A 23,740-nucleotide genomic window follows, 5' to 3' on the forward strand; every position below is an offset into this window, starting at 1 on the left:
CTGCAGCTGCCAACCTGGATCCCAGGCCACAGCGGGATGTCAGCACTCAGCCGTCAAGTGAGAGAGTCTGTGTGACACTTCTGCCCTACTTCCTTGGGACATGACCGAGCAACACTTCAGTGTGTGTGTGTGTCTGGGGGAAAGACATACATGTGAGAGTAGCCCCCGGTTGGCCAGCTGCATGGCTGTTACCTTCTTAGCTCTTCAGACGGTGACGTTTGTACTCTGCGTATGTGTGAGTCAGAGCAAAGTGTCCCCGCTGAGTTCACTTCAGAAAACTGTCAACTACACATGTGTACGTCCTGGCGTCTCGTGCATTCAGCATTAAGGTACAGTGTGAACAAATGTTTGTGAGAATGCACTCTTGTCCCAGGACCAAATGACAGTAAGATGAGGTCATCCTTTAAGGGGAGGATTATTTGTGAAAGTAGGGGTTATTTCTAGGGGTAGTTTAGACTAGAGTAGGTTTACAGCTATTTCTAGCATCAAGGTTTGGCATTAGAGTTGGCTTTAAAGGAAAACTTGGGTATTTTTCAGCCTGGACCCTATTTTCTTATGCTTTTGTGTCTAATGGAGACAACAGTGTTTTAAAACTGGTCCAGTGTTGAGAGAGACCTCTATCAGCAATCAGCAAAACAGACTGCAATGTAATCCCAATGGGCAATTGTGCACCACTGAATTCTTTTTGCCACTGACAGGCTCGCATTGTTATTTTAAGTGACATACGGAAGAAGACCCTACAGAGAAATGTTCCTGGTTTTGTGTCCAAGTCTCGCTCAAGGAGAGAGCTAAGCTTAGTTTTATCTAAGAGATTCTCAGTGTGATGGCTGAATATTTAGCTAATTTTGACAACATGGAAACGTCTGTAAGATTCAGAACAAGTCCTCTTCTTCCTCTTTTTTAATAATAATTTAATTATTTTCCATAACATCAACATAAACCCTGTAAACTAGCACAAGACAGCACAAAATAATACAAGACAACATTGTTCAGTAGAGTCCATCCTCATTACTATATATAACTGTATTAGAAGACTTCAGTCCCATCATCAGTCCGTCATGTCTCAGAGGGTTATATTCTAGAAAACATTGTCCTTTCATTAATGTATTATAAGTTTCAGCAGGAAGATGACCCATGACATGTTTCCACGAGTTTGTTTTTTTCATGTGGAAAACATTAAAAACTTTTCTATGCCACATTGGAGGAGAATAAGACTTCTTCTGGAGTGAAACAGTATCAGACAGACAGAATCAGTGTAAGGTAAGAAAAAATTGTTTAATTCTTCCCTGGGGTAATTTCATTAATGTTGTCAGACACTTATAGTAACAATCTGAGCCTGTCAGAGGCAAAACAAGCACTTTTAATTGGCTTAAATTGACAGTGCACAATAGCCCGTAGGGATCACACTGCAGTCTGTTTTGGGGCTGCAGCTGCGTCACTCTTTCTCAATACTGCACCAATTTTAAAAGTTGTTGTCTCCATTAGACACAAAAACATGGGAAAATAGCATCCAGGATCAAAAATACCAAAGTTTCCTTTGAGGTTAAAGTACGGTTTAAATCTGGTGATTATTTGGGAGGCTGAACGATAGGCAAAAAAATCATATTGTGATCATTTTGACAGATATTGAGATTGAAACATGAGTCACAATTTTAGTGAAAATGGTAGTTCATGCATTTCATTTTCACTGGAAAAATATAACAATGGTGACAATGTGATTTTTGCTGGGGTCTGTACCAAACAAGCATGTTACATTACGTCTGGTATATGATTTTTAGGCTGGAGCATCTCTGTTGCACCGCAATGTTTTTTTCATAATGGACTGTTGTGGCACATCTTACTTGATGCATTCTGACGTATTTTGATGTATTTTTATTAACTGTACAACCCTAGTGAATACAAGCTTTGTTTGTGTACATATTTTATCTAATTCTGATATACTTTACATACTGCAAACCATTTCCCAGATCGAGGCATCCATACATTTTTGCCAAATGACATTTTCATTAAGTCATAACACTGTTGCAAGCTCGATTATTTTTCTTGAGCATTAAAGCAGCAACTTTTTAAAGGCAAGCTAATACCAAATAGATTATTCTTTTTCACAATACACAGGTTTAGTTACATGTGTCTTCAGGGTTTAATTTTCTGATAACATATCCATGTGCAACACCCAGCGTTACCCAGCTCCTTCTGCCTCAGGTGGTAAATGTTTGAATGCACCAACAACAAACACTTTTCAAAAGAGCTCCCGCTGGAATAATAAACAGTAGTTTCACAAAAACTAAAGGTGACTAAATATTTAGTGTGATGGATCATCATCAGTGAGCAAACTTAACAACACTGCGAGCTGATTATCACACTGCTGGGGAGCTATGTAAATCACTCTAAGGTCAGCTCAGTGTAAAACGCTGTGGTGCAAACTCACAAACATGAGTCAGATCTCCTGGTCAGTAGGTGGTCTGAGAGGATCCAGCTGACCATGTGTCCCCAGCAGTAAACTCTCCAGGGTGGCTCCTCTGGATACCTGTGTTGACAGCTGTGTGTGTGAGGGAGTTGTGGGGGTGCACCCTGAGCGATGAGCGCTACATTGGGGAGCTGCAATCTCAGCACAACCCAGCAACAGAGAGGATCCATCATCCAGGACAGCCTTGGAACAGTGGAGCTGCTGGTCTACATGTACAGACAGACATATAGTACAGTGCAGGTGTACACAACATGCAAGTTTATAAGCAACCCCCCCTACTGTCTCAACCAAGGCTGCTGTAATCAATCCTGCTGCGTGAGAGCAGACAACACTGCATGCTGCGCTGCATCCCACCATCTGTACGGAGCTGTCTGACTGCTGCCACAGACGATGAACAGCTACTGTAGTGTGATCGCACCCTTTTATCTGCACACTAATGCATCGCAGACACATTGTAGAGACCCTCAAGGGAGATCTTTTAAGAACACATTATAAAACAGACCAAAACAATTGGGAAAAAAAATTCAGACATTTTAATTGACTTCTTACAGAATGGGGCAAAATGTAAAGACAATTGCAGCTACAGGATTTCCAAGAGGAAAAGGCTTAATGTGATGCAGCTTTGTTTGCAGTCTACATTCTCTGACCTTATATGAACTGTTATCTGCAACAAATCAGGGGACGACGTGATACCAACACAAAATTAACACCTTTATTTCTGTATATAAAATGAGGTGAAAATGTCCTTGTCATGAATCCTGATGGTTCGTCAACAGAGCAGGCAGCACAGAAAAGTGACCTCTAACCACGTCAAGGTCATGTGACAGTACGTCTGACAAGGCTGAGAGACTGTTGGTGAGATTTGGTGAAATGGGTGCCATCTAGCCTTCGCAGCCTCCATCATTTCATTCATCTAAGAGAGGTTGGGTTGATGATTGGAGGCCATGTGGCTCTGGTGTGCAGAGCAACGACATGGCACATTGAACACATGTAGCAGTGACTTATAACTCTACACAACACTGAAGGTCAGAGCGTGAATTTGAACACAACTGTATGATGGCACTAGTGTTAAAGTCAGGACTGAGGCTGTCAGATTTTCGTGAGTCATTCACTACGATCCGCTTTACAAAGGAAGCTAAATTCCACTCAAAGCAAATGAGTGCTCTAGCCGTGCTCTGGAAATACAACTGTAAAAACTCACTCCGAAACAGCATTTTTCCCAAAGGAAATATAGCGAACACTGAAATCCCACTTGAGGAATTAATTTTACAAAAAATAATTAGCAACTGCCCCAGAAGCAATCACATGACATCCTGTGGATCAGAAGAGAAGCTTAACCATGTGCAGGGTACAGAGGGTACAAAATACTTGATAGAAATTTATTTTCAAAAATGTCTGTTAGTGTGAAAAACAGGGGTCATTCTTTATTTTTCATAATAAATATAGACTTTCTCACATCTGAATAATTACAGTGGACGATTATCATACAAACAAGGGTCAAGGAGAGCACTGATTGGCCACAACACCACCACCCACCACCATGATGACGACGCCTTGGAGAGGAAGAGAGAGAGAGTGTGAGGGACTGGTGGACAGAGGAAAATCATTTTTGACATACTGACATCAAGGAGCTCCCTTGATTCCCACATTTTTCTCCTATTCATAATAAAAGAACCCAGGTTAGAAGAATTCATGTACTCCTTAATGCTAACAACAGTTGCCCTGCACCATGCAGCTTCAATACACTGAAAGGCATTGCAGAAAGTAATGAGTGTTGTTGGTAGTCTACTGCCCCCTAGTGTGAGCCACAGGAATAGTTAGAGGCATTCAGAGATCCCAGGGATTGCAGTGACTTGAACCCAAAGCCAGCATACTTAAAAAAGGAGCAGTGAAGCACCTAGCGTTTAGCAGCACTACTCCACAATATTTCCATTGTGAAATGAGCCCATGTCCCACGTGTCTGTCCATGTCCCCCTCCCCTTCTTCCCAGCCAGCTCCAGGGCCCGCTCGGGTACAGTATGTTCTCTCTCTCTGAGTGTCTTGGGCGTATCAAAGAGTCTTAGAGGATCTGTTCAGTGCTAGAGGCAGAGATGTCAAGTAGTCTCCAGGCAGCATAAGGGTTGAGCTCCTCCTGGTCTCGACACAGAGCCCACACGTACATCATCCTGATCACTTTTTCCTGAAGGGAGAGAAACAGATGGGTGCACTTATTCTTAACTGTTCAACTCTGCGTCATTACTGTAAGAGAGGAAAGACAGACACACTTTAAATGGGATTTTAGACAAATCAAAGCTATTCTGTGATTAGCCTAATGTAATGTCAGTATGGGTTATATATACAAGTCAATGTACTCGTGAAAATGATTTAGCCACCCAGAGTGATGACTCAGACTATTTTTGAGTTAGCTGTGCCCAGTCAATACCTCGCTGCCCCATTTGTCTCTACAACCAAAAAAGTTTGAAAGCAGAAAAAGATTTAAAAGTCTGCGACCAGATGAGGAATACCAGTGAGAGGATGAGAGGAAGAGACACTTAATACTGTAGTCCGTAAGGACAGAGTCTGGATTCAGCTGATAAAACAGAACATCCACCATTAATCCTCTTGCAATAGTCTTTTAATCTAAGCACTGGGCAGATGCCAGCTGAATGGTACTGAGTGGATACCTTGACCTCTTTACCAATCACAGGTGTCCCCGAGGAGCCCTGAGTGGACCACACGGCTGATTTATAACCAATAAAGCTATAGTCCTGGGTCCTGGGTCTTAATAAATAAAAGCCATGCCCAAATAAAAAGTGGCTTAATTGTCTCCTAACATTCTGTTGGTGCACATTTGTGATTATGACAAAATGCCAGCTAAAGCTTTGTGTTATTTCTACAACATTACATGCCACAAATGCAATTACATTTACATTTGTTGTGTTATAGATGCTCTTTAACTTTATCACACCTCAGACTCTTGAAAATCAGATTGATGTGTTTGTGTTCTGTATCTATCTGTGTATGTGTGACTCACAGGGTCTCCTTCCACCACCTCTCCTTTGGTGTTTCGGATCACCATGACCAACTGAGCCTGGAAGGTGATAATCAGCACTGGACCCTGATCCATCATCTTCCCCATGGCCAGCTGGAGAAGAGAATTACATATTCACTTCACTGAACCAAAAAGCATTATCTTTAGATAGCACTGAAGTGCTGATGTGGCTCAAGATAGACCTAAATATACAGGAATTATGGTTGATAGAGTTTCTGCAAGGGCTAAAATGGTTCCACTCAAACACAAAATACAGAAAATTTTTAAAGACCAGTGACACTTGCTCATAACTTTTCCATACATTTGACAACACTGATATTTGCCTGACTTGGTTGCATGCTTTAATTTAGCATATTTGCAAACTTTTGTCTGTCCATGCAGATCACCATATACATAGTAACCACAAGCTCTTCAAGTCAAAGTGACACAATAGTGCATTAAAATGGCTGTAAAATGGTTGTTATTCTCATGTAGGAAAACAAAGTGGTGCAAAGCCAATAAAAAAGAGACGGATAAGACAATTTCTTTTTAAACACTGAAGGCCACAAGTGGAAAACAAAACAAAACACGTGCTGCGCCATTTTATTGCTGCCAGGCGACCACCCCATCACATTCTTACACTAACCCTGCCGTTTGAGCAATCTACCTTTCATTAAATTTTTAATTCACAGTAATTAGTCTCCAGTTCCTAAAGTGTTCAGGCAGAGGGTACTTGCTGTAGCTCTGGTTGAGGGTGAGAGGCTGTCAGCAAACAGTTTGTCGGGCAAAGGGAAACAGAGATCTGTGAGGGTACATGAGACCCTAAAAAAGAGGGTGGATCACGGACAGTACCACCAGTTTCAGTCCAGGAGCTTTGCCTCCATGATGGCCGTTTCCAGGCATATTTTAGGATGACTCAGGGGCAGTTTGACAACCTGCTGTCTATCGTCGGGCAGTATAGCTCTGGGTATCTAGCAACTGCTGCCACCAGTTTCTTCTCCATTGTTTACCAACTGTAAACTTGTTGTCGTGACTACCACAGAAGGCCCGCCTCTCAAATCAACCGATTGGACAATGGGAAAAAAAAGATGACGAAAAAAACGGAGATGACTTCGGGCTTTTTCCACTCTAAGTTGGAGGTTTTTTTTCAACTCAAGGAGTTCAGAGCGCTCTGGCAAAAATGCCAGGTGCACAGAACGCGGAAATGTGAGGTGCGTCATAACGCAATAAACTGCGAGCAAAAAGCTTAATTCTCATTAAAACAATTCCAAAAAGCTGCCTCCAGCTGCTAAAATGCTTTCTGTGATCGAGGCCTTAAACTGATAACCACAACCTGTTTCATTTGTTTATGAAAATGTATTTTACTTTATTTGGTTTGTAAAAATATTCCAACCAGCAACTGTCATTTAGACCAGCAGCTACCGACAGGAGGCCAAAACTCTAGACATTTCAGTGCCTACCAGTACACCTGTATTAATTGCAGACTGTGTTAACTGAGATTCAGTAAAACCTGGAAGTGTTGTGCAGTGTCAATACTCAAGGCTTCATTATTCATCTTGTGTAGTGTATTCTGGATAAACTTACATCAATATTGTCGATGTCCAGGATCTGAGAGTGGAACTGCAGTCCCATGGCCTTGGCTTGCTGAATCGGGTGTGCCAGCTGGCTGTATGTCTGCACACGCCATGTGGAGAAAAAAGATAACATAAGACATTTCATAAACAGCTACCCACCCAATGTGTGTACCAGTTTCACCACAGTGCTCTGTGGGCAGTCTGACTGCTGTCTTTACATATCAGTAGAAAAAGAGGCCTATGGTATCTGTGTTTCAGCTCCTGTACGAGAGAGGTCGTACCGCTTCATAACACCAGTCCTTCAGTACCTCCAGCTCCCCTCTGATCATCGCCTGCATGGAGACAGAGCAAACATCAGCTTAAAAAGAACAAGACTCATTCCCCCAAGATGCACCACAGTGCGCCACATGAAGTCATTCCTGCCCATGGCCATCAAACTGCACAACTCTTCCCACTGAGTGTCAGACACTGAGTCAACAGACGTGCACTGGGATTTAATTCACTCATCAGCATTTATAATTCATAATTATCCATTATATTTCAGCTGTGCAATAGTGACTTAAAGGTACAATTATTCCTTGCAACACTGACTTTTATTTGTACATCTTGATCCAAAAATCATAATTTCATTGACTGTAATTCAATGTTGCATAAAAATAAAACATTTCTTGTCAGAAACATCGTCTGCCGTTTGTCCCAACTTGATTCATATACAACATTTCTCAAATGGATAAAACAATTCAGTTACACAGTCACTGGTTCCAGCATCGTTTGCACTGTAACATACCTCCAGTATATTGGGGATGATATCTCGTTCACACTGCTTAAGGAAAGAATCTTTGTCAAAGGTTGGGTCCACTTTCAAAATCTCTGTTAGTACTTCAGACATCTCCGTCTTGGAAAACAGCCCACCTGGACACACATGAACATTGACAGGAAACACACGGCGTTTAACAATCAGATAATGAGCAGGTGAGCAGACTGCAGCTAAGTAGTTTTGTGTTTCACTTACAACAAATGCATTGTGTATTTGCTGATGTCCAATGATCTACTGCTGTACTCGTAACATGTCTTACTACGGCTATACATTCTGTGCTGATCACTAAGGTTTAAATCACTTTAAATCTGCCTTTATGTAAAAATGAAAAGAAATATCTTTGAGCGGTAGAACGTTATCTTTTCAGAATTTATATGTACCTGTAGATACCCTCAAGTACACACAACTTTGCATGTTTTCTGTTAGACAATGATTCAACCTCTCAGTGTGATTAATGCAGACTACATTCAACCAGAGGTCTCTCACCTATGATGTCAGTCATCTTGTCGGTGACAGCACGAGATGCTCTAATGAGGACGTTGTCACTCTCATCATACTTCATCTTCATCTCAAAGAACCCTGCAGTGAACGCAAGAAGGAGAGGGTTAAAGTTGAAAACAAAGGCTTCAATCTCCTTCACACACACACATACACACACAAGTCTTAGATCAGCATATCCTTCAAAATCCATAGTAAGTTCATACACAGAGATAGACATAATTCTTGGTGTCAAAAATATGAAATCCCACAGGGCCTGCTGGTTAGACAATGTGAGGAATGAAAAGGCGGAAAAATTGAGGCTCAGCAAAAGGCTGTTGTGCATCGCTGCTGGGTGATTGATGAATTATGGTGTGGTTCCAATACATATCCTGATAGATAAACATAAACACACACTCACATCGATTCAGTCCACTCACACAGAAACACACACACACACACACACACACACACACACACGTAGCCTATTTAGCAGGGTTGGGCTATGGTGCAAAACTTTCCCACTAGACACCAAAGCTTTTAAACAGAACTTATACCATGTGAGTGCTGCGGTGGGTTTATTTATGCTGTGTAAGATATTGTGCAGTCATATGAAATCCCATATTACCACTTCCACTGAAGATACAGAGGGGCAATTATTTTGCAGGCTTAAATCAGCCCAAAAAGCAGATCTGCTGTAGATTTATCCTGTTACTGAATCCTGATGTTCTGGGTCACAGTACTTCACAGTATTTAGGAGAGTAAAAAGTGTTGACGCTGCAACAGCATCTATGGAAATCCACATAGCTGCAGACCTGCTGACTCTGCACAATGTCCTCACTGTAACCCCGGTAATTTTTTTCACCTGTCCACACATAATTAATCATCAGTGCTGTTTCCCCTACTAATGTGCATAATGTTGATTAAATCAGCACAGTGATGTTCATTTTTTAACACCCCTGTGTTACACACTCTCCACCAGATCCAATAGCAGCACCTTCTTTAAACAGGCACTTTCAGCACATGCTGATTAGTGAGCCTCGTGAGCTTAAAGGTTAATAAAGTGTTCCACGACATCCAGGCTCAGGCACAAATATATCTTACATGGGTTTTAGCACTTGGACAACTTTGCTATAGATTAATTTATCTAACCAGAGCTGTGTAACACTTACAACAATAGCAGCATCACATGCAGGACGACCTGAATGATGAGCATACCCAAAAATTCTTGCAAACTGATTACCCACATTGTTGTTTAACTTAAACATTACTCTGCAAATCAAGTAGAGTGGAGGTTCCCCATTTCATTCATGACTCTTTTCCCACACATAATTGTATATTTATCATATCACTGACTGTGCATGCAACACAAAACTGCTGGTACACTCATTAAATGCTGAGAATAAGTAAACAGACAATGATGAAGAAAGAGACAGAAAGAAAAAGAGGTCCTTACTGTTGAAGACCATATTGTTGTCTTTGAAGTCCTTCCACTGCTGGTACCATTTTGAGTCTTTGTGGAGCACCACACCCATAGCTTCCCTGAAGAACACACACAATAAAGCTTCAAACAGCGGGCCGAGGGAAACAGGTGTCTGTGTTGCTGCACTCATTCTGACCATCACATTTAACCATATTGACCAAGAGAGGAAGACATTGCTGTATTCACAGCAAGAACAGTATAGGAACACTATCAACATTCAGCCTTGAGAATTGTAACTAAGACCCAGACACAACACACCAGCATCAAAGAGCTAGTGGCAACAAAGGCTGACTGTTGTGCCGCCTCATGTCGCCTGTGTTTCAGCCAAAAAATTGCATTTGAACACAACACAAAGATTACAGCCAACGGCCAACTAGCCCATATGTCCTGCACCTGCATGAGAGGAAATAACTCTTCATTGCAGCATTTGTCATTCAAAAAGGAAAGACCAACAGGATGATTGTAGACACTTATTAGCTAGATGGCAAATCAACAACACAACCTGATGCTGAAAGAACAAATGATATTTACTGCACGCCAGCAACCAATGACATGAACAATTACTGCCGTTTCTGCTAGAGCTCAATGGCTAAAAGAATAATCTTACATAATATAAAAAGACTGTTTCGATCTCATGCTCACTTGACTTTAGTTGTTTGTTTGCTCTCCTCACTTTTGTTTCTCTTCTCTGAACTGAGCTGAACTGCCAGTCAGAGTGATACCGTCTCTAAGGCACATTTAACATGCTAAATCGTCCGGAAAAAGCAGACAAGGCAAACTAGTGCCAATGGTGTGGGACACACAGCAAAAACTAGGGAAACAGATGCTCACTGACAGCTCGACCTCGACTGACGGTGTGTCAGGGCCCAATAGTGTCCCTAATAGTAGTTCAGAAAGAGAGTGTCTTGGTACCTGACCAGATGTGATTCTAAGCTTTTCAGCTTTAAGTTGGTTTCACTTCCTGCATTTTTAATAATAATGTATGGAGCCATATAAGTGTCATCAGCTGTCTCTCTGAAGCCAAGACGCTTCCCCATCTCAGTATCGGGGCAAAGCAGAGGGCACTCACGTACTCGTTGGCTTCGAAGACCTTGCTGCCATCCCCTGCCCCCTTGGAGGAGAACTCACTCCTCTTCCTGAGTGTGGCAGGAGGCCGATAAGGGCCAGTGTGACCCAGGTCACCGATCTCTTTCTTCACACTCTCCATGCCCTGAAAACAGAAGAAAGGATTACGTTTCAATGATCATGCATTTTCATTATTCAAGAGACACATAAACCAGTAACTGCAGGTTGACTTTCAGTAAACGAGGAAATATATCTGCACCATAACCACAGTGACTTCATACCTGTGATATTGCTCTGAACGCACCCGTCTTCCCCAGCATCTCTCCACCTTTAGAGACGGACTCTGCTGAGGTCTTTGCTGTTTTGGCTGCTTCCTCCATTCCATCCTTGATTTTCTTCCCAATTTCTGAACGACTGACCTCCTCTAGGCCCTGTACACACACAGAGTGACCCGTTGTTATAGTGGATGGATCAGATTAGATTGGATATCTATTATATGACATCTGATTGAGATACTGAGCACATTTACCTCTTTAACTGTCTCAGAGAGGTGTCCCAACTTCTTCTTGAGAACATCGGAGGTCTTCACTGTTTCAGACTCTATAGTTTTCTGGGAAATAGACAGCGTATTGGTAAACCTAATGCTAGTTTTTCATTACAAAATGGATAGAAGCTGTGTTTTTGTGCGTGTGGCCAAGTACTCACATATTTCCTTCGAGCTTGTTTTAATGCATCTGACTCCTCCAGTTTTTTGGCCTCTTCTCGGAACTTCTTGATGTTTTCTTTCATCTCCTTGTTCTTGTTCAGCTCCTGCTTGATGTTGTCCAAAAGCTCCCCCATGAAACCTTTCCTGCCTCCGCCTCTCTCCCCTGACAAGTGCCGTACCTGCAGAAGGGGTGACTGAAGCACCTTGTTGGTATGAATAAGAAAAAAAACATGCTGTTAATTTACGCCAAGCGTGTCTGGAACAGTTCAATTAAACCTAAATGTATGACTCGCAGGGGAGGTGTGCCCTACTACTCAAGATATTTTGATAAAATTACAGTATGAAACAAGCATAATAGCTTGCAAAGCCAGCAGCAGCACATGATAGATATGCACTATAGTACGGTTCATGCCAAAAGCTGATGTTTCTGCTAATGTGTGCTTCCTTCAGAGCTCTAAAAATGTCAATGCAGATGCCAGCTCATGGAATAAAGTCTACATCTGTCATTTGAAAGTGCTCTTTTTTTTACAAATTAATGCAGTCTAATACACGAATCCTGCAATAAATCCTGCTTTCCACTATTTTCGATACCACAGGGAAAAACTGGCATTGAGGGCATACAAGTTAAAAATATTTATCAAAAGAGAATTATAATAATTCAAAGACATGACAACAATTACTTATTTTGTTGGTTAGTGGCAGAAAACAGCAGGATGGAAATAACATATTGGAATTCTTTATTTTGTTGGCAATCTCCTTTAAGAGAAAGCAGGAAAGTGCAGCAGGTACTGGTGTGCTGATGCTGCAGAAAGTGTACCAATGTACCAATTAATCTATATTTTTGACAACACTAAATGGCAGGTGTTTCTGTTTCTTTAATAACTTTAAGGGTAGGCTAAATAATAGAAAAACCTCTCCATAGTCAAATCAACACCTCTTTAAAATAATTTTAACAAAGACTGTACTTCATGAAGGAAGGATTTATTACATGACAGTTGTAGTAGACTGCATTAGTACTACCCAAGTGAACCCAATGCTGGCAACTGACTCTGATTATTCTGCTAGGTTACAACAACACTATCCAAAACCAAAAGTCATAAAAACTTTTGGGGCTGAGAGTGTAACCCAACCTCACATCAGGAAACTCCTCCACAATGGCAGATAGTGACACATGGCCTGCAAAGAACAGAATATCCAGATGGAGATAAGGAAGTAACTCAGCATATGTCAGGTGTTGGTACCTGTGGAGAGCAGGATAGGACCCCATGTATCCTGTAGACATTGGGTCTGTTGTGAAGTAGCAGGTAAGAGGAAGGGAATCTCACCAAGCCTCTTCTTACACACATCTGGAGACAGACACACGAAGTCACCCTCAAAACTTCAATGGACTGCTCTGTAACCACGCTTAAGACAAACCCTTTACAGTTGGTCATGTCATTAACAAACCACTTCCTGTACAAAACCTTGTAATATTTAACTGAAATGTCAGCGTAACATGAGACTGGCATGTCATTAGTGTTGAAAGAAAAGCAGTTAGTAACAAAAGCCAATAAAGTAAGCGCGTTTATGATTTATAGACATATGCTTTGTTCAGTACAAGGCATGGAGGAAGTGTGAACATGCAGCTAGATGCCCAAAATAATATTTTACTTGGAAAAAGATTTCGACCTGCGCTTCAGAGTTCAAACACCGGCTCTAACGTTACAGCTGCACATTCAAAGAGCTAACTTAGCTAGCTAACGCTGTTAGCATTCTCGTCACGGAAATAGTCAAACACTACCCATCACTGATGACACTGGTAGTTCAAAAATACATTTTAAGTTCTCCCCTGGTCGATTGGTGGTGTTTAAATGCTTTTATTTAACACGAAAGCTCCCAAACACTCACCTGGTAACACTGACACAAGGGGGTCGCCATCTTGAATGTATTGCTATGACCTTCTTCCGGTGGTGACCTTCCATATCCACGAGGGGAGGAGGGCTCGCGAGCTCATTCATTACCGCTACATGTTTTTACCCTGCGTATTTTACATATTTCGTTTAAAAAAATGCATTATTCAATCACGTGCAGTGCTCTGTGCCTTTACACTAGCATCATCATGATCATTAACAAACTACAGGGTCATTAAATGTTAAGAACACGTGACTACTCTGGCGTAGGTGTGTTAAGCACGTGAAAGATTTTAGTTGATGACCTTAACTGTTCATTGACAAGCCTACTTGAGAGGCAATGCAGTAACACACAAAAAACCCAACAAAGCATTTCAAATACTGAGGTTTATTTATCAAAACACCTTATAGAATAAAGGCAATGACAGGTGAAGCATGACAGGAAAAAAAATTTAAAAATTTGGTCTCTAAAAAATAAAGTAAAATTTAAAGCAAAAACTAAAACACGTTCACTGGGACAAATTACTAACTAAAATAACATTTTCACTGTTACAAATATCTACCAAACCTATTCATATAATATGAATATGCTGAAGAGCAAGTCAGATGATACAGAGCGTTTGGACATCGGGGACTAAATGAAACGTGATATGTGCGCCCCCAGACTCATAATTTATGCATTCCTATCAATCCTAACGTCAATTTCTCTTCCGTTCAGCCGGTAGCCGTTCATGGTCCGGCAGACGCGCTCAGCAGTTTCAGGGCTGTCGAAGCGAACCACGCCGCAGCCCTTGGACTTGCCGTTCTCCATCTTAATATCAGCATACTGAACCATGCCTGCAGAGGGAAGAGTATCAATGTTCAGTCATTTAAATGTAAAAATGCATACAATAATTTATCTTTTATGAACAAACTATGGATGCTTTTACCGCATGTGTTGAAGGTGTCCTTAAGCATCTTCCAGTTGAAGTCAAATGGCAGCTGAAAAACAAAAATGATTCAAAATTAATTAGAATCATGAGAGAAAAGATACTCAAATTAATTAAAGCCCAACTACGCTGCAGATAAATACTTACATTTCTGACAAAGATCTGACATCCCTTCCTGATATTGCCTCCTCCAGTTCCAGCCCCTCCAGCTCCGCCAAAGGAATTACCACCAAATCCACGATCCATGTCAGCAGAGCGATCAAACTGGCCACCAACACCTCCAGATCCCATCCGATCCATGCCAGAGCTCATGCGGTCAAGGCCACCGGCGGAGAAGCGGTCAAGTCCTCCGGCAGAGCCCATGCGGTCAAAGCTGCTGGCCATTCTGTCAAGCCCGGTGTTGCCCATGCGATCCATACCCATCGGGGAGCCAAAGTCCAGGCCAGAACCCATGCGATCCAAACCAGACGGGCCTAAGCGGTCAAACCCAGCTGGGCCAAGGCGGTCCATGCTGGAGCTCATACGGTCCAGGCCAGGTCCAAGCCTGTCCATACTGGGCCCCAGCCGGTCCATCCCTGAGCCCATCCGGTCGAACCCAGAACCCAGCCTGTCCAGGTCAGACCCGCGGTCCATCCTGTCCATGCCCATCCGATCCATCCCACCCATGCGGTCAATGCTGGCTCCCAGGCGGTCCATTCCGGAGCTCATGCGGTCCATACCCATGGAGTTTCCTATACAAGCAAATTAATAAAAGAAACAATAAATAAAGGTTGCAGCAACTGTCTTAGAAAAAGTGAGCATTACAACAGATGAGGCCTATCACAGGGATTTCCAACAAAATCCTTAAAATACTAACCCATTCCTCTTTCAAAGGACTCTCCAAAACTATTGCGAGACATTCCCATTTCATTTCGCCCAAACTCCCTGTCAAAAGCACCACCAATCCCACGGTCCATCTCTGACAATGCAAGAGATGAAACCATTAGAAATAGCCAGCAAACGTGAGATTGTTCCACGCTTGCTTTGGAGTGTTTAATACATCTTAAAATCTCTCCTTACCGTTCATTCTGCCCATTCCTGAAGAGCCAAAACGATCCATGTTGTTCATTCCTCCGAAGTTGTCCATTCCTGGAACAAAAAGAAAAGTCTTAATGAGGGCGCAAACAGAACTAGATGGACAGGCTGGGTATGGATATCTCAGGCCTTTATGATGCAGGATCTGGGTTGTAAAATATAATTTATTATTTATACAAATAGAATTTTTGCTGCACTCCGACTGTTAAGCCATTTCTAACCAAGTTAAAAACTTGTCGCAAATGTTTCCCAGTAACAGTTTCAGGTACTTGAATTATACCATGAACTGTGGAAAGTGTCTCAAATGATTCAGTTACAGGAAGTGTTGTTGGCTCTAACAGTAAATGCAGAAGTTGGGGTAAATACTTAACCAACCAAACTACTTAAAGACCTTCAGAACATACCTCCTCCGCTGCCGCCACCGCCTCCCATACGACCTCCCATGTTGCCAAAGCCCATGCCATCCATTCCTACAAGTAAGAAGAGTAATGATAAGCCCCAGATTTTTTACAGGTGTCTTTTATTAAACAAAACAACATTTGAGCTGGTTACCTCCAGGGCCCATGTTGCCCATTCCTCCACCACCACCACCACCACCACCACCTCCTCTGTTGAGCTGGGTAGCATCAATGGGCTGACCACCAGGTCCAAGTCCCAAACCAATACCACTCAGGCCACCTGAGCAAAGAAAATGGTTACGGTATGAAAACAGTCTACATAGGAAATGTCTAAAAAAAACAAACAAACAAACAAAAAACTCATATCTACGGTATCAATACTGCAGGTATTTACTTTATTATGAGTGGCAAATGGTGTCACTGTTGCTACCTGGGTGTTTTTACTCTCCACCCAAAACAAATATCACTGATGTAGTTCTGCACCAAACTGAAGGAACTACATTTACTTGCAAGGATACTGAGATTATAACAGTGACCTTTCCTTTAAGTAATTCAATTGATTTTATACTCATAGGACATTTGTTATTTTTATTGTTTTTACCCCAGTGAAAAAAAAACTACATGTATACTTACGGGGAAGAGCAGCAGATCTGTTGTCAGGTGGTCCAAAATCTTTGGGCAGGGATTTCTCATCCTGAAGAAAAGGCAAAAATACATTTAGACAATGCACTGCAATCACTGTGTGATCCAATGTACAGCGAGGTTTAGGCAACTTACCAGTTTGACGTGCATGACTCTGTTGAACAGCAGCTGCCCATTGAACATAGCTGTGAAATCATTAAGGAAAACGTACCAGAGACATTTTGAATCAATGAGATTCGACTTAAGTAACGTTCGGTGGATACACAACACAAAGGAATTCCCAACTGAACACTTTGAAAAGGATACAGACAGCCTGGACTGCTTCAATGGGCATATCAAATGTCACTGTGCCCATGCCTCTGCTTTTCCCATCCTTGTCCTCCAGAATGTCGGCCCTCACCACCATGCCCGCCATGCTGAATACCTCTTTCAGCTTCTTCCAGCCAACCTTGTAGTCAAGCTGTAGGCACAAGACACAATTTTAGGGGTGGTTGGTTACTTGTTCCATCTACAGGTTAAGGCAAAAAGACACGTCAGACTTAACTAAGGTTCCTTGCAAACAATAATACTGATTAAATTTACAGCTCAATGTTGAAACCATTATTCAGGCATGTTATTTTAATCAAATAAACCACCACTTCTTTAGTAACTGCAATTTCTAAAATCTATTTTCTGCCTCTCTTCATATGACTTAATTCTATACTTTTAACATACTTCTTTTTTTTTTTGCAAAGTTAAACAATCAATGGGAAAACTCTGGAAGTCTCACATTAGCCACAAAGACAGTGCTGCCAATCCTGCCAGCCTGGAGACCATGGATGATCTCATTGGGGATGTTGGGGTTGTTCATCAGGCTAGGAGGAATATTGACCATGGGTCCAGTTGGTCCAGGGCCCATTCGATCCATGTTCATGCGATCCATTCCTCCCATCCCGCCGTGGCCTCCTGGAGGGCCTCCACCTTGACCCTTGTTCATTTCTCTTTGAGCAATCACACCATCAGGGTCCTGGGCAAAAAAGCATGAACACATGACTCAGGAAAACCAGCAACTCACATTTTACGGTCTTTGTCTTTCTGTTCATCTTTGCTGTGGCCTACCTCTTTCACTTTTAGGGGTCGTCCATTGAGGTTGTGCTTGTTGACCTTCTCCACTGCTTTCCTCATTAGCTCTTCGGTCCTGAACTCAACAACACTGACAGAGATATACAGTATATCCTGTGAGAGAGCTAAATAAGCAAACTCAGATTTTTAACAACTACTCTCCAAACTGTCTCTGGTGCATGCGTTTTCGCTTGGTTAACATGAACAGGATAGCAACATTTCTATTTGGTTAATCTGAGAAGCACTGACACAAACAATTGAAAATTATAATAGATAAACAGAGACTACTTACGCACAACCCTTTGTTGATTGAAGACATCAGAACAGGCCGCACCAAAAGGAGTAAACAATAATTCAAATTAGTAAAAGCAATGGTTATAATAGAAGCTGAAATTGACACAAAATGCAGTAAAGTAAAGAATTTCATGCACAATCAAAAATTCATCACACAAGCCTACAGCCTTGGCCACAACTCTGTGCTTCCAAATAAAATTACAATTTTGACATCTCACATTTTTTTTCCTCAGTCATTACCACAATGCAGACAAGTCTGGTGAATATTACGGCGTATTTTTCCCCAACATCCAAAAGGCAGAAAATCCAGGGAGATAGGATTCCCCGCAACTAAGATATTGGAGGTAACATTTCCAGTGAAGCAGTTCTACGGAATGAGTTATATTTTACGACCATCTAACAGCCTTGTAACAACCTCTTGCAGACTAGACCCCTTTAGTTCACGAGGAGCAAATCCAGCAACCAAAGGGACATTGTCAGATACTGCAATCCCACAGGATTGGCTACAAAGCTGAAGTCCTTTTGAAAGGGCATCAACCCTCGGGATGACCTCAAGCCAGTGCCACAAACGACACCAGATAAAACACACCTCCGACATGTCAACATCTCACACACCCCACCAGGTTTCTGAAGCTTAACAATTCCCAACAATGAAAATAAAGACACCAAAGCTGACAAACACAGGTTTGTCTAGGATTATTCATGTTTTATTTGTATGTATTTGCACTTACCCTCGATTTGCCTTCTGCGTCCATTAAGTGTTCCACGTACGTTACCTCACCCACTACAAATCAGATTCCAGAGACGACACACACCAAGGGGAGAGAAGCCGAGAGAACAATGGGGGTTTAGAGCAGACACAAAAGTAGGGTGGCCGGTGACAGTGAGCTCAGACTGCCAGTCCTGCGCCTTCCCCCAGCACCTCAGCAGCAGCACAATATGGTACAGGTCTACAAAAAGCAAGCTTGGGTCTTTTAAAAAAAAAAGTAAGACTTCTTAGCCTGTCCTTGTTGGAATTCCCGAAGCACCAGAAGCAATAGACTGAGGACAACAACTGTTGAGATGGCCATCAGCCTGCCTATTTGGATATAATGCCGTGAACACCACCTTCTACCTTAAGAAAAAATTAACCCAAAAATTTCTAATAGGCAAAACCCATTCAATACCTCAGTCCATTTCATTGCAAACCTGTGCATACTTTGTGAAATGTCGCCATTTTAAACATCAGGCCGATGCATCCATTCACTCGCCCATCAACTGAGCCTATGAGGACACCTACAGCTTGAAAACTAACCATAATCCTAATGAATGCAAGCTCTTAGGTGAAAGAAACTTATCTAACTGCAAACCTGTTCTTAAAGAGGACCTGTTCCTTAAGCGCACAATCAGAATTTTGATTCAGCGTCGACCACAGCCACGCCTGCGTTCCAGATCACGTGTCTGTTCAACGAATGGACATCAGTGACCAAACCTCTAGAGACAAGGACAGTGCATAAGAAGTTGCTTCATTTTGTAGACCTGTACCCCAAAAAAATCCCCAACGCATAGCCGTGTTTGGCACAACATGGAGATCTGCTGAGAAAACATTTGCTTGTCAAGGTCACACCTAAAAGAGAAAATGCAATTTAACTCCAGTCAGTTGTAATACAACGAATACCAGGCTCTCCTTCTGAAAAAGGATTGTACCTTTCTTAACACATGCTTTAACTTCAAGAAAATGCCAATGAGATGCATTACTTAATACATCAAACACTTTCCAATACCCCATAACTACAAGTACTTTCACATGAGTAACAGCACATGTAAACCCATAGTGCACATTTAAGATAACTTAAGGCTAATCCCTGCTGAAAGTTGCTGCATCACAAATGATATCGTTTGACAGGTCTCCAAAATTTTTAATTATTTATAAAATCATGAGAGCTCAGGTTTTTACCATTACTTAGATGTTACAACTGAGAGCAACTCGTCCCTTGTTTCTGAGCAAAGTCATTACATTGCGGCGATGTACTGTACGTTTTTTCATCATTTTTCAGGGAAAAGCATCTCAATATGCCACTCATGATACCAAGCCATTGGGTTTTCACAGTAATGGACGGCTTTATAAACATGTACAACCCGCACTTCACAAAACCACAATAGGTTTTAGTAATCTCGATGGAGAATAAATGTTCAGTATAACATCCAGGTTCAAAGCACTTGTGCAAGTCTGCAGCAACTCCTTTGTTGACAGACAAATGAGGGACCTCGTCCAAAACCTTTGTTCCAGATATCTCCCACGAGATCAAGCAACATTGTACAACTTAAGGGTCTGCACAAATTCCCAAAAGCCCTTCAGAGCAGCAGAGGTCAACAAAATGACCCTGGATGCTGCATCTTTATTTAATCATGTCCAAAGTTGACTGAGTCTGTCCCTTATCCATAAACCTTACCTTTTTCTTTCATCAGGTCTTTGAGAGCTTGCCATTTGACATCGTATGGTATGTTGCTGACAAACACGCGATATCGTTTGTTCACGTTTCCATAGGGTTCATAGCGACCGCCTCCACCTCTCTTCTGGGGCCTCTCCTTCCTGCTGGAACTGGGCTCATGCTTGGCTTTCCCATTCACTTCTCTGTATAAAGAGATAAGTTAATAATGATTAAATCACATGCTTTCATAATCGAGCCCACATATGCAAAGAATTAAGCATGATTAGATTGCCAGGCATGAAATCAAAAGCTAGAAAAACAGCTTCTGGGGACATTTAACTGTAAGTAATTTTACTGCAGACACATTTAGTGGTACCTGGCTGCTATTTGTTACAAGGTAAAACACAGGCCGCACCATTTGGACTTCCGCTCATTCACTGTTCTTCAGAAGGGCCAAAGCTTTTCATTAACATTTTTTCAAAAAAGATTTTTAAGTGTTAAGAAATACTTAAAAATCTTTTTTGAAAAAAAGTGATAAATACTTGAGTTACAACTCAGTATTACACCTACTGATCCTACCAAAACGTGTTAAAAAGGTATTATGCAGAAACAATTTCAATGCACTAAGCTGTAATGGAAGTCTGCAACTGTTAGCCATCGACACACTCGCACTAAAGCCGCATGACCAGGCCGCTCTTTGGACGTGGTGGGCCTGAATTACAGTTACGTTAGTGAAATAACGTTATATTACTTTGTATATTTAGATATATATGCCTTCAAATGGAAAATAAAACACTTACTTATTTTACATTTAAAAAGTAGCTTTCTGAACTTAAGATACTCTATGTTCGGTAAAATGGGTGGGTTCTTCCGGTAAATAGACGGGTCCCAAACACACACCTCCAACAGAGGATAACCGCACAGCTTTATAACAAACTTTAAATGCACATTGGGCCTTCATCTATGATTGCCTCATAAGAATACAACTAATATAACATTTTCACGAGAGACTGGTCGAAGCGCGACATTCATGGATATAAATAATTGCGGCTAACTCTGTGATTAGCTATGTAGCAAGCGCCAACAAAGGAACCTCGATGAATGGACTTACCCCGTCTGCTGCTGCTGAGGCGGAGGCGCCTGCTGGCCTGCTTTCTCGGTCACGTTCGTATTTTCGGCCTGCTCGGTAGACATCTTGCTGTGCAGTTATTATCTTGCTTAATCAAACTGTTATATTAGACTATCTTCGTTGATATTAACAAGCGAATCGTCTTCTTGGTAAAAAATGATAGCGCTGACCACCTCTGCGACACCAGCTAGCGAAAATGGCGGAGAGAGAACCAGTGTGAGCTGCCTGGAGCAACGAATGCTGGGAATTTTAAATCTAAGGATGACTTCCGGTGTGTCCTTTAAAAGTAAAAGTGGTCACGGCACAAAGAGGATTTTCAAATTAAAAGTGCTCGGAATGCAGACAGATAAATGCTAGAAGATTAAAGGGGAATACCAACAATATTAAGAATTCCAATATGTTATTTCATGAGCTAACATGAGCTACTCTCTCTCTCAAAGCTAGAAAACAGAGAAGTAAGTTTCAGCTTGTGATGTCATAAAGTCTGGAGCTGAATGGGAGTATATAAATCTCAAAATGAGCTTTATTCTATTGTGGTGTTTCCAGTTCTCAAGCAGAAAATACCCATATACTCAAAACATTCCCCTGGGTGCTCCCAGTGTCATATAACATCTTTCCCACTTCATTATCTGTGATGCAGCTCCAGACTTTATGACTTACGACATCACACATTTGAGTTTTAGCACTCTAGTTCCTGGATTTGGGGAAGAGTTGTTTTTTTTCCTAATATTTATGAACTGTCTGAGATCATAGGAATAATGTGTATGGGTTTTAAAAATGACTGTAGGTTCCTTTTAAAATTTGTATCAAATAAAAAATGCATTGTGTTTTGAGGTTGTTTTTTTTAAGTGCTGTAAATGGCGTAAATGTCACAATTCACTGACAGTCATTGTCATGTGTCTCCTTTTTGCTGTTTTGAAGCTCGTGCACATTGTTTTGTAGAACTAGATGAATATATGTGACATTTTCAAGGTAAAACTTGGGCTTATTGTTTGAAATACTGGGTCAAAATAGTCATATTTAAGTTGGGAAAATAACCCCAGTGTAATATGGAAAACAATAACCCAATTTTAGATCAATTTTGACCCAGTGATTTTCAATATTGGCTTGGAGAGATGGTCTTCAGCCATAGCCTGTTTATGTGTACTGTATATAGACTTAATAGCTCAAAAGATCAGGGCAAAAAGCTACCTTTTGGGGTGCTGTATGATGGCCTGGTGAGGAATCACAACATACTAAGATTTACATCAGAGCACACAGTGACTTTTGATTCTCAACTTTTAGCACCCATTTTGTGCATATTTTGATTTTTACATAGCAGTCTCCGGAGAACAGTACTTATTTAGGTGCAGTACTGCACCTAAATAATGCATACTGCTTGAACAGGGGTGTCACTTATCTTTCTCTGTCACCTGTCAGTTTAGATATTGAGAAAAAGTAGGATGATTTACCTATAATGATGATGCTGACTGGCTAAAAAAGGTCTTACATACACCTTGATGTTATTTTGCTTTTCTTCAATTCTCTAAAACAAACAACCAAAAAAAATCTTAACAATTAACAAAAAAAAAAAGAAACATGTTAAAAGAGAGAACATTTTTGACTGTTTTATATCATATGGACAAACTTATATGAATCACTTTGTCTCTTCTCTCTTTGTCACGTTCCTTTAGCTTTAACCTAAATATGTCTCCCATAAACTTCCTTGATATGAATAGCACTACTCTTCATAGACTAGCATGATACTGTACTACACCGTACTACATATCAAAATGTGTTACTCGGTTCCTGTAACTGAAACATAATTTGAAGATTTATATCAAACTGGACTTGCACCAATTTAATTTTCTATGCTTATTCTATGTTTTATAATGAAGAAGGTAAAACAAGACTCGTGATTTATCATTTAAAGGTTTTTAGAGTGATTGTTAAAGTTTTATGATTTTATGAAACACGCTGGTGTTTTTAGTTTCATTAAAAAAAGTATTCTTTTGAAGAAGGATATGTTATTTTTTTATTATGGAAAAATGACATGGACAGAAGTTATGTCTTTATTTTAAACCTTCTCATGATATATAGTTAGTTTTTCATCCATAAATGTAAATGGTCTGAAAGGAAACCCAATATCCACCATTTCCACCATAGAAATCAAACTGTAATTTAAAACACTTAAAGGACTGACACAGAAAGCTATTAATGTGGTCATGAAGAAGAAGAAGAAGCTGCAATGCACCGCCACACCTCACGGGGGCGACAGTCGATTACAGATTAGAT

At 41.2% G+C, this 23,740-nt stretch overlaps 2 protein-coding genes across 2 annotated transcripts; both read right to left on the reverse strand.

Moving 5' to 3' along the window:
* Positions 1–2,977: 2,977 nt before the first annotated feature.
* Positions 2,978–13,611, reverse strand: timm44 (translocase of inner mitochondrial membrane 44 homolog (yeast)). Its single transcript, XM_050055542.1, is given in 14 exon segments — positions 2,978–4,646; positions 5,481–5,591; positions 7,062–7,151; positions 7,333–7,383; positions 7,839–7,963; positions 8,355–8,447; positions 9,802–9,887; positions 10,902–11,038; positions 11,175–11,324; positions 11,423–11,503; positions 11,599–11,802; positions 12,841–12,945; positions 13,487–13,527; positions 13,530–13,611. Coding segments are annotated over 14 exon segments (1,461 nt in total). The 5' UTR covers positions 13,597–13,611; the 3' UTR covers positions 2,978–4,526.
* A 249-nt stretch (positions 13,612–13,860) lies between these two features.
* hnrnpm (heterogeneous nuclear ribonucleoprotein M) lies at positions 13,861–21,699 on the reverse strand. Its single transcript, XM_050054668.1, has 16 exons — positions 21,449–21,699; positions 20,359–20,540; positions 18,658–18,710; positions 17,925–17,932; positions 17,630–17,723; positions 17,301–17,537; positions 16,838–16,991; positions 16,667–16,716; positions 16,523–16,583; positions 16,044–16,169; positions 15,896–15,961; positions 15,477–15,545; positions 15,274–15,375; positions 14,565–15,148; positions 14,418–14,469; positions 13,861–14,325 (listed from the first exon to the last, which is right to left on the reverse strand). The coding sequence occupies exons 1-16, from the start codon at positions 21,529–21,531 to the stop codon at positions 14,162–14,164; spliced, it is 2,085 nt and encodes a 694-aa protein (XP_049910625.1). The 5' UTR covers positions 21,532–21,699; the 3' UTR covers positions 13,861–14,161.
* Positions 21,700–23,740: the final 2,041 nt, after the last annotated feature.

Source organism: Epinephelus moara, chromosome 10 (assembly GCF_006386435.1).
Source record: "Epinephelus moara isolate mb chromosome 10, YSFRI_EMoa_1.0, whole genome shotgun sequence".
NCBI lineage: Eukaryota > Metazoa > Chordata > Actinopteri > Perciformes > Serranidae > Epinephelus > Epinephelus moara.

Coding starts and splice junctions, on each gene's coding strand:
- hnrnpm (XM_050054668.1), bottom strand. CDS start 21,531: ATGTCTACCGAGCAGGCCGAAAATACGAACGTGACCGAGAAAGCAGGC. Junction 15,149..15,273: donor GTCCTTTGAAAGAGGAATGG/GTTAGTATTTTA, acceptor TTGCTTGTATAG/GAAACTCCATGGGTATGGAC. Junction 14,326..14,417: donor GGACACCTTCAACACATGCG/GTAAAAGCATCC, acceptor TTCCCTCTGCAG/GCATGGTTCAGTATGCTGAT.